This window comes from Buteo buteo, chromosome 22 (genome assembly GCF_964188355.1).
Source record: "Buteo buteo chromosome 22, bButBut1.hap1.1, whole genome shotgun sequence".
In the NCBI taxonomy this organism is placed as follows: domain Eukaryota; kingdom Metazoa; phylum Chordata; class Aves; order Accipitriformes; family Accipitridae; genus Buteo; species Buteo buteo.
In genome coordinates, this window is record NC_134192.1 from 18,274,708 (window position 1) to 18,289,121 (window position 14,414).

Here is a 14,414-nt window from a genome sequence, read left to right on the forward strand (position 1 = left end):
GAGCGTGCCAGCGCGGGCAGGGCAGGCAGCTCTCGCCGAGGGTGTAAAATCCCAGCCCCAGGAAGCAGATTTCCCAGATTTCCCATCCTTGTGGCTGTGTCACTCTCTTTTCCCAGATTTCCCATCCTTGTGGCTGTGTCACTCCCCCCCTTTTTTTTTTTTTTGGTCTGAAATCTGGAAGTAATTAGCATTAGTTGTGCTGCTCTCGGTGGCGCGGGGGATTCGAAGCCTGGGAACGGATGCTGTGACCGACCCCGCGGGAACCCGCTCGCTTGCGTGTGGATTTACGGGGTTGCGTTAGTGATGGATGCGGCGCAGAGCATCGCGACCAGGGGGGACACGTGGACCAGGGAGTCCGCGTGGGAGGGACGTTACTCCAGTCCATCAAATGTAAATCATGGGGAATTTGCTCGTTGGTGAATGATTTCAGTTGAGCCAGGATTTGGTCATCTTTTTTGGGTCAGAAATCGATAGCAAAGCTGGCTGTGGTGTCGGTCAGAGGGGGATTTAGCGTCAAGTCTGTACCTGGGCTGCGGCAGGAGATGCGATGGCAGCACGCGTGGCGTTTCCACAGCCTGCGGTGGGATTTCGGTGGCACTGGTTGACTGTTCCCTGTGGATGGCCCTGGGTATCCCTTGGTCCCTGAAGCCTGGGCCACGCCGTGTCAGTGCTTTGAGTATTTTAAAGCTCCGTGATGTACCTGTATATATTGAAATTGGCTCTCTGGGTCTTCCCACCCGCCCGTTCCTCTCCTGCTTTTCCCAGGGCTGAGATGCGCACATCCAGGGATGAAGCTGGTGGAGGTAGCGGTGGGCGCAGGGGGGTCTCACGCTGGTTTTGGGCACAGCAGAGGGGCTGGGGACACGGGGACGGAGCCGGCTGAGGCTCTGGGCTGTCTGGATGTTCCCACAGGGTGACGGAGGGGGCTCCCCGCCGAGGGGGGATCGCTCCGAAACTGGCTCCGATCCTGGCTGCCCTCAGAGCCCATTTGCGGGGCTGGGATCTCCTGCGGGACTGCTGGGGAGGGACGTGCCGTGGGGTGGCATCCCTCCTCCTGGGATGGCAGCACCAGGATTGATGGATAAACACAGGAGCAGGCATTTTCCGTGGCCTTTAAAGTCTCGAGCGTCGTGTATTTTAAAAATACATGTGTCCGTTTCCTCCCGAGCTCTAACCATCAAAGTCGTCCTGCAGGACTGAGGATGCAGGAACTGCAGGGACGAGTAGTTTGTGCAGTAAATCTCCTGCGTGAGTCTCCAGCAGTAATTACTATGTGAAAGTAATAACCGAGCTGTGCTGAGTGCTAGGCCAACTCCCCCGGCTCGCAGCTCCTTGCATGTTTCTCTCTGGGAGGTTCCTGTTTGGTAAATTAGATATTGTGCTGTATTTCAGAAAAGGTCACACTTAACCAATGCTGCCTTTGCTTTATTATCTTGGCAGAGCAGTGTAACCTCTGCCGGGGTACGATTGGATTTCGCATTCGGCTCTGCTGCAGCCGCCCCGCTCCCTGCATCCTGCCATTGTGATTACGTTAGCAGCAGACTCTGCTTTCCTTTATTTATTGAGACATTAAAGATGCATGCATTTATTTTTACCATGTTCATAATTGCCGTAAAAACAGGCCATAGTATCCCAGAGAGGCTCTTTGGGAAGGAGAACGGCCACGAGGCTGGGTCGAGGAGGAGCCGCGGCAGGGAGGAGGCAGGACGGGGCTGTCCCCGCTCCCGTCCCGGGACGATGCTGCCGTCGGCCCAGAGGAAGGGGGGAAAGAGCAGAATCTGTCCCTTCTGCCGCCCAGGGTGCCTGGAGGGGGCAAGGAGCGTCCCCCGGGCCAGGGGTGATGCTGGTGGGAGCCCAGGTGGGATCCCTGCAGATCTGGGAGCACTTTGGGTGGGTAGATGGACTGGGGTGCCTGACTCATCCAGAGACCCGCGTGGGGCCCCGGAGCCCAGGAACGATCCTGCCCAAGGCCATGCAGATCCTAGCGTGTCCCACCACACGGCTTCCACTGTGACTCACCGCGCGTCTCCCACCGCATCCCACCCTGCAACCGCCGCTGCATCCCACTGCCCAGCTCCCACCGCATCCCACCCTGCAACCGCCGCTGCATCCCACTGCCCAGCTCCCACCGCATCCCACCGCGCAGCTCCCACACATCCCACCCTGCAACCGCCGCTGCATCCCACCGAACAGCTCCTACCATGTCCCACCGTGCATCGCCCACCGTGTCCCACCACGTCCCACCCCACGGCTCCCACCATGACCTCTTCCCTGCCCGTGGTTCCTTACCGGCTGCAAGCACCAGAAAGCCGGGGCTATGTAATCTGAGGTTAAAAGATGGTGTTTCAAGTGCAGAGCGAGTTAGTGGGCTTTGCTTCCAAATCCATTGACTTTTCTCCCCTGGTTTCACTCCCCTCCAACTTTTAAGCATGTCACCCATTGTTTGCTTTTTTATTAATAACAGAGCCCACTGTCTCTGCAAATGAAATGATGTAAAACAAAGAAAAGTGCCCGCATTAAATTCTCCGGCAGGGGATTACCTTGCTGGCATTTACATATCTATGCAATAAATATTTTAACATGTTAATTATACACTAATAAGAAAAATACCTTTTGAACTTTCAGTCAAATTGACACACACAGAACTGAGTCCATCAGGGAATTAAAAGCAATTAGTTTTGTAACAGAGCGTAGTCACATTGTTTCTTCTCTGCAAATTGTTCTGTGGTCACCAGCCAGCCTTTTTTTTTGGTAAAAGCTGGTGGAAAGACCGACAGGGACCAGAGTTTTCTGCGCCCGGCTCCGTCCCGCTCGCTGGGGTCTGTCCCGTGCCGGGGTGCTCCTTCCCTGCCACGGGGTTTGCTGCTGGCTTTTGTCCTGGCCCTGCAAACCTGGCTGCTCCCAGATGTGGGGAAATCAGACTTGTAACCATCTCCTTTTTCTTTTCCTCCTTCCAGACTGAAAACTACTCCTTTGATTCCAACTACGTGAACAGCAGAGCTCATTTAATAAAAAGGTACGTAGGCTTGCTTGAAAGCGCTTGGCTTTGCCCAGCCAAATCCTGATTATTTAATGTTCTTCCTTACTGCGTTATATACTGTTTGCTTTTTTTAATATGCAAAACGTTTCAAGAGTAATCATTTGATTTTAAAAATAGTATTTAGTTCCTATTAAGTCCCATTGCTCTTGGTTTGCAATAAAGGAAAGTCTTTTTTTCTTCTCTTTGGCTCCTTCGCACCGGGAAGTTGCAGCGAATTAGGTGGAGTGCTGTTACCCTGACAACTTTCGAATTCATAGAGTTTATTCTATTTGAATGCACAGGAATAAAATGATAGATTTGGATGGTGAGATCTCCCTGCCATGTGAGGTGCAGGAAAACGAAAAAAAAAAAAAAATCTCGTTTGGGGGCAGGTAATTGGGTTGGATCCACGCTCACTGTTTCAGTTCCAATGCCGAGGCAAAACAGCACTTTGCTAGGCTTTTTTCTTCCATGGGTAAAAAGGAAATCATCAGTTCGGTTGAAACCTGGTAATTACCCTTGGGGGAATTTAACCCTTTGGGTAAAGTGCTGGCATCCTCAGAGCTTAGCAGTGGCGAAGAGATGTCTCGGGGAGGTTAACGCCGAGATTACCCGGTTGAACCCGGCTGGATTGTGTTAAACTAGAGGTGAGCATCGCCCCGTGGGGCGGGTGGCAAGACTTGCCTCTGCCTCCCCGGCTCTTTGCGAGGCAGGGAAAGGCACTGACACAGCACAATCAATACTCATCAGGAGGTCGCCACGTAAGGATGTGGGCGCAGGAGGTGGCCGGCAGCTCTTTGCCCACCTCCCCTCTCCTCCCCGGGGACCGGCCGAGGTGCGCGGCGAACAAGCCGCGGCCGTGGCCGTGGCCGGCGGGGTTGTGCCCGGGGGCTCTGCAGAAGCTGTGGCGGTAGCAGGGGTGGAACGGAGAGCAGGAGCCGGCCCCGAACTGCTGAGATCTGATCTGAGCAGTAAAAATATCCAATTATCTGCCTGGCTGAGATCCCATTTGTTTACATCTTAAAAAATATAAGGAGAAAGGGAGCTGCGAGCGCATTGTTTAAGCAGCTCGGGTTCAGCTAGCGAAGGGCAGGTGTATTTGCCTGCCTGGCTCGTGATGTTTAACGATGCTAATGCAATTGCGAGAGAGATGGCTTGCCTGCGCCACGCCGCTCCTCGCCAGAGAGTCTCCAGGCATACTGAAAAAAAACCACCCCAATCTATTAATCTTTCCTCGTTCACACCTAAGATAAAGGGAAACGGTGCTCCCGCCCGCCGCAGCAGGGCTCACTCCGTGGTTGTATTGTTTGGGAAATGCTGCTGCCGCCGATTCCGTGAGACCTGCCCATCCTTTAGAGAAGTGTCAGCCGCGGAAACATGTCGTGTGGCTGCTGCATTACGGTCTGGTTCACTGCGGGGAAGATAAATGCGTTGTAACACGGGTTGCTTGCGCATTATGAACAGCAGCTCTGTGTAGGACAGCGTTTCCCCTCGCTTTCTACCTTTGTCTTGTATCTTAAGTACAACGGGTGCTGGGAACGCTGTGCAGACATCTAAGAACAAAAAATATTTTCTGTAACATACTGTGGCATCATTTTCATCCTTTGCCTTTATGAAGATGTTGTAGCTCTTCTATCTTTGGTGAGTGAATCTCCTCAAATCCAGCACTTTAATTAATCTATTTGTACTTTTCCTGTGTTGTCTGCCTGCCTCTCTCGCTCATCTACGTGCACACAAATGAATTGTAGATTTGTAGTGCTTTCTTAACTTAAAATTCTTTGATGTCGCCTGGAATCAAAGTCAGTGGCTTCAACAGGGACATCTTTATTTAAAAGGTAATGTTTGAAGGTTTACCAATTTATATGTATTTCAGAGCTCCCCCCTCGCGTGCTTTTGCAAAGCATCAGATGGTAGGTGGTCTGTTTGGTTTCCGTGGAGACGCAAAAGGGCTTTTCAAAGTAATGAAAATCTCCAGCTCTTCGGGGCTTTGAAGCCCAGGCCCCTTCTTCCACCGACATTTCGCACCAAATCAGCCAGCGAAAAAGTTTGGTGCCCTGGGTGCAGGCGGTTCCCCCCCCGTGGGTGCAGACGTCCCATGCCCTGGGTGTCGAAGGAGGCACAGGGTGGGTGACCCCAGGGACGCCCCGATGGCCGTGCCACCCGGGGCAGGAGCATCTCAAGACTCAAGACATCCCTGCATCTCGCTGCGGCCGGGTGTCCTGGGGCATCACCCCTCATGGGGCATCGGGGAGCAGCAGAAGGATCCCCAGTGCAGCCAGAAATGAAACTCTTCTGTCCCTCCAGCCGAGGAGCTGGGTGCTGTGGGACGATGCAGCTGCTCAGCCCTTGGGGGAAATTTGGGAGCAGCTCAGCCCTCGGGTCTCCCCCCCAGCAGTGGCTGCGCTTGCAGGGGATGTCAAGGAGTCCGACCGTGTATCAGATCTCCTTAAAGCTGCGTGGAATTGGACCCAGAATCACCGGGTTATTTTTAAAAATAAGAATGGCATCGCCATCGTGAAAAGAAATTCCCATTTCTAGGAAGACTTTTATTTTCAAACTTTAAGTGATTAGGATTTGGCCTATAACCTAAAAGATTAGGGTTTAGTTCCTGTGTGACTTCAATGTGAGGTAATAGGACTTGAGAGAGCCTGGTTATAGAAACAGCTCATTTAATGTATGTTTTTTAAATTTTATTTTCAAGTCCTGCTTCGCTCTCAGCTTCCAGAATACCCACAGCAGCCCGACCCGCAGCCTCATACTGCACCCAGGGGCAGCAGCAGCCTGCAAGGCGGTGCAGGCTGGATGCTGTGTTTCGGGGTGCTGAGCAGGGCGTGCACCCCCCCAGCCCCTTTTCCCAGCTTTCCATGCTGGGGGAGAAGTCCAAGCCCTGCGACCGGGTGCTGGGGTCGGCGGGGGACCTTCCCGTCCCCGCGGGTCTCCCTGCAGTGCCGCGGGGTGCCGGGGTCGCCTTGTTCCCACCCTGTAAATCACGGCTCTTGTCTCCCCCAGCAGCTCCACGTTCAAGGACTTGGAGGGGAACAGTCTGAAGGACAGCGGCCACGAGGAGAGCGACCAGACGGACAGCGAGCACGACGTGCAGCGGGGCCTCTACTGCGACACGGCCGTCAACGACGTGCTGAACACCAGCGTCCCCTCCATGGGGTCCCAGGGCCCTGAGCAAGGTGAGCCACCGCCACGCGCCCCGGCGGGCTTCCCACCACCCTCCCGACCCCCCTCACACCCCACACGGTGCCTTTGGTGCTGCCTCGGTGGGCGCACGGTGAGGATGCTTAGCGCTCGCCGGGGATAACGCTGTACGTCGTCAGAGCGCTGGCTAGATAGAAATTAATCTTCACGCCGCGCCTGTCAGGTAAGCGAGCAGTTGGGATTATCCTCTCTCTCACAGGCAGAAAACCCAAAGCCCCCAGCATCCGCCTGACAGCGGTGGAGTTGGGATTAGGGCCGGAATTACCGGGGCCGGTCCCCGCCGGCATTCCTCTCCGGAGTGCGGTCGGTGCGCCCTTCCCCGCGCGCTCTGCTCACCGTCTCTGGAGCTCGTACGCAGGCGCCATCCGGGCAACTTTTCCAAAAGGTCGGCGGAGCGTGTAGGCAATTAGTCAGGCATCCCACGAGGGATTCGCTCAGGCCAGTGGGCGAGGGTTTGCATCTTTTTCCCCCCGAATAGGCGGCAGGGTTTCAGCTCTTACGCGTCCCCACGTGCAGGGATGAAGCCCTGCTCCGAAACCAGACCGGTGTTAGCCAGAGGAAAGAAGTCAGAGGAGTTCAGCTGAGCCCAAGTCATCATTTGTACTTGGGCACGAGTGTCGCTTTTAATGTCTGACGGATGCAAACATCCTATGCAAACATCCTGTCTTTTTCAATTAAGAAGCCTGAATGCGGTTTGGTGCTCCGGCGCAGGGGAGCCTCGGGGCGCTTGGCTATATCTTGAGATAAGCTGTAGCTGAGGCTCAACTGGAAGCCCCACTGCTAAAAGACTTAAGGATACGAAAACAAAATGCTGTGATTATGAACTGGTCTTCAGCTGTTTAATTCAATTCATGGTAAACATCATTAAAAGCCTTTGTTTTGCTGTCATAAAAGAGTCAAACCGGGGAGAGAGAGTTCTTGCCATCTGCGCCGCCGAATGTGTTTTTTTTCTGGAGAGAAGCTGATCGCTGTATTAATTCTCGATAGAGTCTGTTAAATGGCCATAGTTAACCCTGTAAGACTCCGCGAGTAGGGGAACGTGGAGGTCACCTACCCATTCCACGCTGCCAGCCACGCTAATTGGAGAGGGATGGCATCCGCAGCGATAATGTATTTCCAGACAACCCTACTGTGGCCAAAGATGAAAAAAATTAAACATTTATATAACTGTACAGTGGCAGTTTAATTCTCTGCGGACCGGCACCGTGTCAGAGAATGCAGGCTGATAGCTATCATTTATTATTCTTCTATTACAAAGAACTGCTTTTTCATTTCGATCAGGAGAGGGTTTCCTAAGATGCGTTTGCAGGAAGGGATGACTGTAGGAGCAAAAATGTTCATAATTGATTCCCATCCTGTTGAATGGTCTGAGCAACATCTGTTAATTTTTTGTCACATTTCTTCGGCAGAAACAACAATCTCAATGGACTGCAGATAGGGTTTTACAGAGATTACATTTCTGATAAGTCTGCGTGCTGGTTCTGTTGTGCACCAGATAACAATGCAAATAAGTTAAAGAGGATGAGTTGGAGGCAGAGCTCATCGGAGGACTCAGATGGATATAAATACGGTCCAATCCACTGTAACACGAACTCCTCACTGCATGTAAAATACCCCCCAAAAATCAGGAGTATTTCCAGAAAGCGACTTACAAAGGCAACCTGTGTGTCTGGCTCCCAGTCCTGCGATGGCCAGGGGGTTGGTGCTCTTGGCTTTGGTTTATTTCTGGGAGGAAACCAGCATCCCAGTGCTGCATTGCCGTGCAGCTGGACCTGCAGGCAGGCAGGCAGCGGTGCCGGGGGGGACCAGCTCTCCTGTCCTGCGGGACCCACGGTGCGGGTCACCCAGGGGAAACTCGCCTGCGAGGTTATCGGGGTGTTTGTGGAACAATGAGAGGACCAGCACAGGCAGGGATGTTAGCAGTTACTGTAACAGAAGCTGGAAAAAAAGGTTAAAGAGAATATTTTCTGAGCTGATTTGTCAAGCAGGGACTGCAGAAAATAATCAGGACAATCAAGACGCTGAGATGATGGTGATAACAGCGGTTCCAGCATGATTAAAGTGATGGTTTTGGCATGGTAATTTTTACCCGATTTGGGGTCAGAGCGGCAGGGCGGGGAGGAAACACAATGAGTTGAGTGCCGAGGATGCACAGGACCCGTGGGCTGACCACCTCCCCGAGCACGCGGTCCGTGGCCGAAGGGCAGCCCGGCAGCTCGTGTCCCCGTGCTTTGCCTTCGCTCGCCATCCCTGCCCAAACTGCGTCTCACGTCGTCCCAGAGAGAAGTGCTGGGAGAGTCGTCGGAGTTTGCTCATCAATGCTAACGATCTGCCCAGGAGCCTGGCGAGGTGCTCCCATGGCCAGGCTCTGCTGGGCTTGGACCTCGGCTTCTAACACCACGAGCCCTTCGTGCGTGGCCAACTCTGACTTCGTCCAGATAATTTGGGAGTCTTTATCTGCTTGGTGGCTAATCCTGGACCTGCCGAGGCAAGCCGCTGGTTGGCAGAAACCCTTGCAGCTCAGGGGTAGAGGACGATCCCTCTGCGGTGGCACCGGGAGGTCAGCGTGGACCTGTCTGACCAGCCTTTGCCTACTGAGATGCTGGATTTCCTGCAGAAAGAGGGAGGCGTGGGGTAGGCACGGATGGCTCCGACCTCCTTTAGTGTTCTTAAACCAGTGCTCGAGCCCGGCGCTGGTGGTGAGTACGTGGCCACGGGAGCACCAGGGACTTGCTGCAGATGCTGGGGTGGCCTCCGGGCCCTCTACCCCTTCACTGCCCCGGTACCACTCTTGGGTGGGAGCAGATGCCAGTCCCGCTGGCAGGAGCCCTTTCTCTTCCTTTGGAAATGACCTACATTTCCAGAAAAAAAGGCAAACTAGTGTGAAGGGTGTTGAGCTTTAGTGGGCAGGAGCAGGTCATCAGAAATACCGCCTGGAGCTCCGCCACATGGCTTATTTTGGGAGTAGGACTTCTGCCCAGTCCCTCTTTACCTCAGGATCTTAATTATTGATTACAAATTCATCAGTTGAAAAGATGGCTTTAATTGCTCTAATATGTACCCAGTTTGGAGTTCATTATCACCCAGAATTGTTTTCCTTCCCCTGCTAATTGATACCAAATGGGACGCTGAGGAAGGCGGGCACGGGCACCCGCTCCACCTTTTGCGATTTAATTGTTTGTTTATTTGTGGAGGTGTTAAGCGCTGCTAGAAGTTTATACGCGCTCCTTTCCTAACGGTGTCCTCAGCTGAACTTCCACGTGGGTTGCCTTGAGAAAGGGAGGGTTTGAAGCGTCTGTCGGATCTCAGCGACGTTTTGGGTTGGCTGGAGAAGTCTGGTGGAAGATGGGGGTAAATCCTGGCGTCCCCTTGGGTTTCCAGCAAGGAGGCGAACTGCGCGGTGGTGCCGGGCGGGAGACCCACCGTCGGCATCGCCTCCGTGGGACAGCGGTGGGAGATGCCGGCGGCTGCGGGAGCTTTGCCGTCGGCTTTGAAGCTTCTGACGCCTGTTCCTCCCAGCAACTTGGGGAAGTCTCAGCGTGAAATGTTTTCTAACACCGCAGAGCATGGCAGTGCTTTTCCCAGGAAATGGCAGCGTGGACCAGATGTTTCACAGGGTAATTGAAAATTCCATTTTATCAGAAAGCATTTGCTGTCAAAAAGTTTTATCTTTACTTCAACAAAGAGGTTGATTAGATCCCTCAGGACCTGAATTAGCATCTTTGAGGCTAGATACTCTGTTTTGTGATTCAGGTAGTTATTCCTCCCTTGGTTTTGCTCATACTGGGACTTTTTTTTTTCTTAAAATCCCTTTGCCCTTTTCCAAACGTAGTGTTTGTGCAGGTTTGGTTTGTTTTCTTTGTGTGGACGTATACAGGCACCTAGATCTGCTTAAATGTTTTCTATTACCTTTTTCACCTTGCCTTGAGCCACTCTGTAAGACGTAGGAGCTCTTGTCAGCATAGAAATCAGAAAGGAACTATTTCAAATATGTGTTTCTAATGTTAGAAGCAACAGATTTCACCTTATCTTAATTCCCAGTGCCGGCCAGTATTTTTACCATCAGTTACAGAAGGAAAATTGTTGGCCCAATGAAGCAGAGATTTGCTGTTTGAGATAAAAATAGAATCCAAAAGAAACTATGAAAATAATAAACACACACTAATCATAAAAAAGCCAGTGTTAGAAATAGTCACCACAGCCATAAAATAGTGAAAAAGCTTTAAAATCAAAGTGAGAGGGTTTTTAAGCAATGTCAGTAATATGTCTCTACAGAGAATTGCTTCTAAAAGCATCACTTCCATTTTTCTGGTGCCAGATCAGCAGTAAAGGTTGGCACGAAATGTCATCTGGAAAGACCTGATCCTGCATACATTTCCACATTTGAGTAACGTCACTCACATAGGTGGTTTAATTGTGTCTAAGTCTCATAAACTCCAGCAAGACGAAGGGCTCTTTGAACAGAAATGGCTTATATTTAAATGCTTACGTTAAGTCTTCTTTATACTACTGCACAATATAGAAATAGGCTTGGATGTGAAGGAGAGCCGGGCACATGATATTCACTGAAACTTTTCTTGCTGGTTGCATCCCAAATTATTCAGATACATCATCATTTAGGGGACCAGGTTTTATCTGGAATATTCCAATTGGTTCTTATGCTCATCTCCATAGTATCTGGGTGCATGTCAGTCGTGAATTGAGAACATGGCTAATGGTATTAACTGGCGGCAAACACAGGTATTAGAAACTGTTGATTTTTTAAGCTGATTTCCAGCAGTCGTTCCACCTGCAACTCCCTTTCACTCTGCAGAAAAGCCTTTCTGTAGAGTTGTATGTACATGAAGACCTAAGTGACACATTCTAGGGCTTTGGAGGCTGGGAATACAGCTGCATTTCTCTGGAAGTTTCTACAAATTAAGAAAAATACCTACTTTCTTGTATTTCTATCTACAGCACAAGACATAAAGTATAACATTCATATGCGAGTGACAGCACATCCCTTAAGATGGATAAACGCTGTAAGCTTTCTTTACAGGGCAATGTCAATTATTACAGCTCTTCTGATTTCTGTATTATTGCACGGATCTCTCAGTAAAGCAGCCTCAGTGAGCTCATGGTGCTCCTGCAGTGGCCAGCCTGGAGGGAGCAGTCAGCTTCTCACAGTACTTTGAACTCCCAGCGAAGGATTTTTCTGATGTGCGGGTAAGCTGGGCTTTGGGAAGAGGAGTTGATTGTCTTACACTTACTCTGCTTTTAAATGATTACGTATTGAGCATCTAAGTCAGCTCGTGGATGGCTGCGTGGTGGTTACCGATGCTTTTGTACACTCTCTCCATCCTCCCCAAGCGCCCGCTCCTGCTAATGTTGCCCAACCAGGCTCGCAGGGGGACATAATATCTTTCATTAGACCAGTGCACATAACTGGGAAAAAAGCTGTCAAGCGCTCAGGCTGACAAGTCTCTCTTCAGGATGACCCTTATTGTTGCCGGGTGCATGGTCCTTGGCTCCGTCTTCAGTGGGCGATGTGGACAGGCTGCCCCACGGAGGGGCTCGGCTTCCTCCACCGCCGCGTCGCGTCGCAGCGGAGCAGGGCAGCACTCGCTCCGGGAGGTTTGATCCACGCACAGACACCCCGGCTGGCGCGGACAGATCCCTCGTGTTGCTTCTTCCTTAGGTTCGTAGCTCTGTAGCGTGGAGCACAGCTTGGAGAAGTCCTTGCTGGAAGCTGGTGGTGGGGCAGGGGTGACACTGAAGTCATATCCACAGCGAGAAAGGAACGCCAACCCCTTTCTGCAACAGCAGAACTAAATAACAAACAGATGTGTAACCCCCTTTGTTTGCAGAAGCAGCATGATCATATATCCCACATTCCTGGCACTCTTTCATCAGTTTTTCAGGTTCCTTCCATCAAAGATAATTCTTGCAGTGTCTCCATCACTGAAGTTACTCAGTCCAGGGTCACAGGAGTTACAACCTTTAGATCCTCAAGTCCTTTCCATCCCAGCGCAGCAAACACTCACCAGATGTGAACATTTTGGCAACTTCGAGAGGAAAATTAAAACTTGGATCTGTGCCCTGTTGTGTAGGTTTGTAATGGATGAATGATCAACCCAGAAAGTTGGAGGGTTTCTAGTGTTTTATTGTACTTTTTAATGAGATTTTGTCAAATTTAGTTATTGCTTACCCATATTTTTGCTGGGTGGCTGGAGAGCAATTTATAGGAGATGTGAACAAGTGATATTTCTGATTAGAGAGCTTCAGCTTCTATTTCTGCTTGGTTTTGTTAACTGCTCCTAACCTCCAGCCCAAGCAGAAGGTTCGCAGAGAAGATCTTTGTCAGGGTTCAGCTGAAGGACAGGGCGGTGCTAACCCTGCCTCTCCCGAAGCATCCTTTTCCAAAACCACTACACAATACTTGGGTTTTCAAATATTTCTAAGATAAATAAACAGTCCAGTCAAGATTGCAGCTTCCTTTTCCCTTATAAACAAGCCAGAAAAAGGCTCACGTGAACTTTTTTTTCCCCTTTGCCAGTAACCTCTAAGGAAACCATTAACACTTTCTGTCTCACAGCAGTTAAGACTAGCAAAATGGTCAAGGTAATGGCCATCATATTTAACAGCAGGGAAGGTATATGAATAAAACCAAACCTTCTGCTAACGCAGCAAGCCAGCACTTCCTGATCTCCTCCTGTAATCAATCTACATCGTTAATGACTCTGAAAACAGACTGAACTGCTGGGGCTGGCACTGGGAAACTTGCATTACGAACTAACCATCTCTTATTAACCTTTTGGTGTTTCCTTCACAACACTAATTAGAGCCAAATAAAACTACTGTTTGTGAAACTCTTAAGTTAAAATACAATTTTCAGAGGAAATATGGTAAACTCCAAGGCTCCTGTTTGCTTGGCCTTTCTTTTTAATTATGATGGAGGATGGCTGTTACTTGTTTAACAGAGGCTTACATGATTAATGCTGCAATGTTACTGTAATTAAAACAGCAAAAAAAGATGTGATTGGAGCCCGCATAATTTACAGACATCTCGGCATTCTGGTGGCAGAGCAGCTCTAAGTGTTGCAAAGAGGAATCATAAAAATTTATTCTAATTAAAATTGCCAGATTGACTAAACAACAGGTGACTTATGTAACTTGAGCGACTTGCTCTTGGGGTGAGAAATCATCTGAAATCAGTGAATTATACAAAGCTGTCTATTATTCTACTAAATGGGAAAGTGTGTGCTTACCATGGCAACCTGCATCAATTTTGCAGCCGCTGGAAAATACAGGGCCCTTTATTAAAGGAATAATCACCGCAAACAGCGCGCTGACCTTCGGCTCTGCGGGCACGGGGTGCGTGGCGCGGGGAGTTTGAGAGCAGCAATCTGGGCACGGGCTCTATCGAAACAAGCACTGATTCGGGTACGGCGCTGGAGCAGCATCTCCGGACGGGGTGGTACAAGTTGGGTGCAATTAACTTTGTAAGTGCACTAAAGATAAATCGTTCGGACCGCTCTTAATGACGCTTGTGTGCTGTAGAGAGCGGTAGGGCAGGGAACTGCATCTCCCCTGGGTGCAGGGGAAGGAGCCCACCTGGGTCTGAAATATGGTGTATATGGGTGAGTGTCTAAACTGCACCGGTTCCAGCAGATAACTGCTGAAGGGAGACATACCGCTGGGTTTGTATGTAGGTTGTTTTACTAAATGATCTATGTAATAATATATAAGTCAAAACTCGGTAATAATTGGCACCAAACAGCAAAGAGAACTTGCAGCTTTTATCCGTCTTAAGGGAAGGGCTGCCACTCAAAACTCACGAGCGCTATATTTTATTTCTCATACAGCATATATGAATGTAAGAGAGTAGATCTTTTTAAATGGGTCACAGAATTATTAAGAAGTTTGGCAGCCTTTCCTCACGGTAGACATGCAGGTATGCAGCGGAGCGGGCTGGGCTGGGAAGCAGGAGCGCAGGGCTGTGCCAGGCTCTGGCTGGGTTTGTGTTGCCTTTGCTCAGCGATTTCCCTTTCCATCCTGCATTTAACCCCTGCATCTGTTGGGAAAATAAGTTCTTTATAGCGAGTGTATTATAGATATATGCTAGCCACAATGTGTATAATCACAGTAAGCATAATGTGGTCCTATTTTTGCTGAGTATCTGTAATAGTAATGATCAGCTTCCGCGCTC

At 50.3% G+C, this 14,414-nt stretch overlaps 1 protein-coding gene across 1 annotated transcript in view; it reads left to right on the plus strand.

The window, feature by feature from the left end:
* The window catches only part of PCDH19 (protocadherin 19), a 59,061-nt gene that overhangs the window by 25,448 nt on the left and 19,199 nt on the right, over positions 1-14,414 (plus strand). The window contains exons 3-4 of the mRNA XM_075054001.1: positions 2,958-3,016; positions 6,032-6,201. Of these exons, the coding sequence (XP_074910102.1) occupies positions 2,958-3,016; positions 6,032-6,201 (229 nt within the window). The remainder of the gene's footprint in view (positions 1-2,957; positions 3,017-6,031; positions 6,202-14,414) is intronic.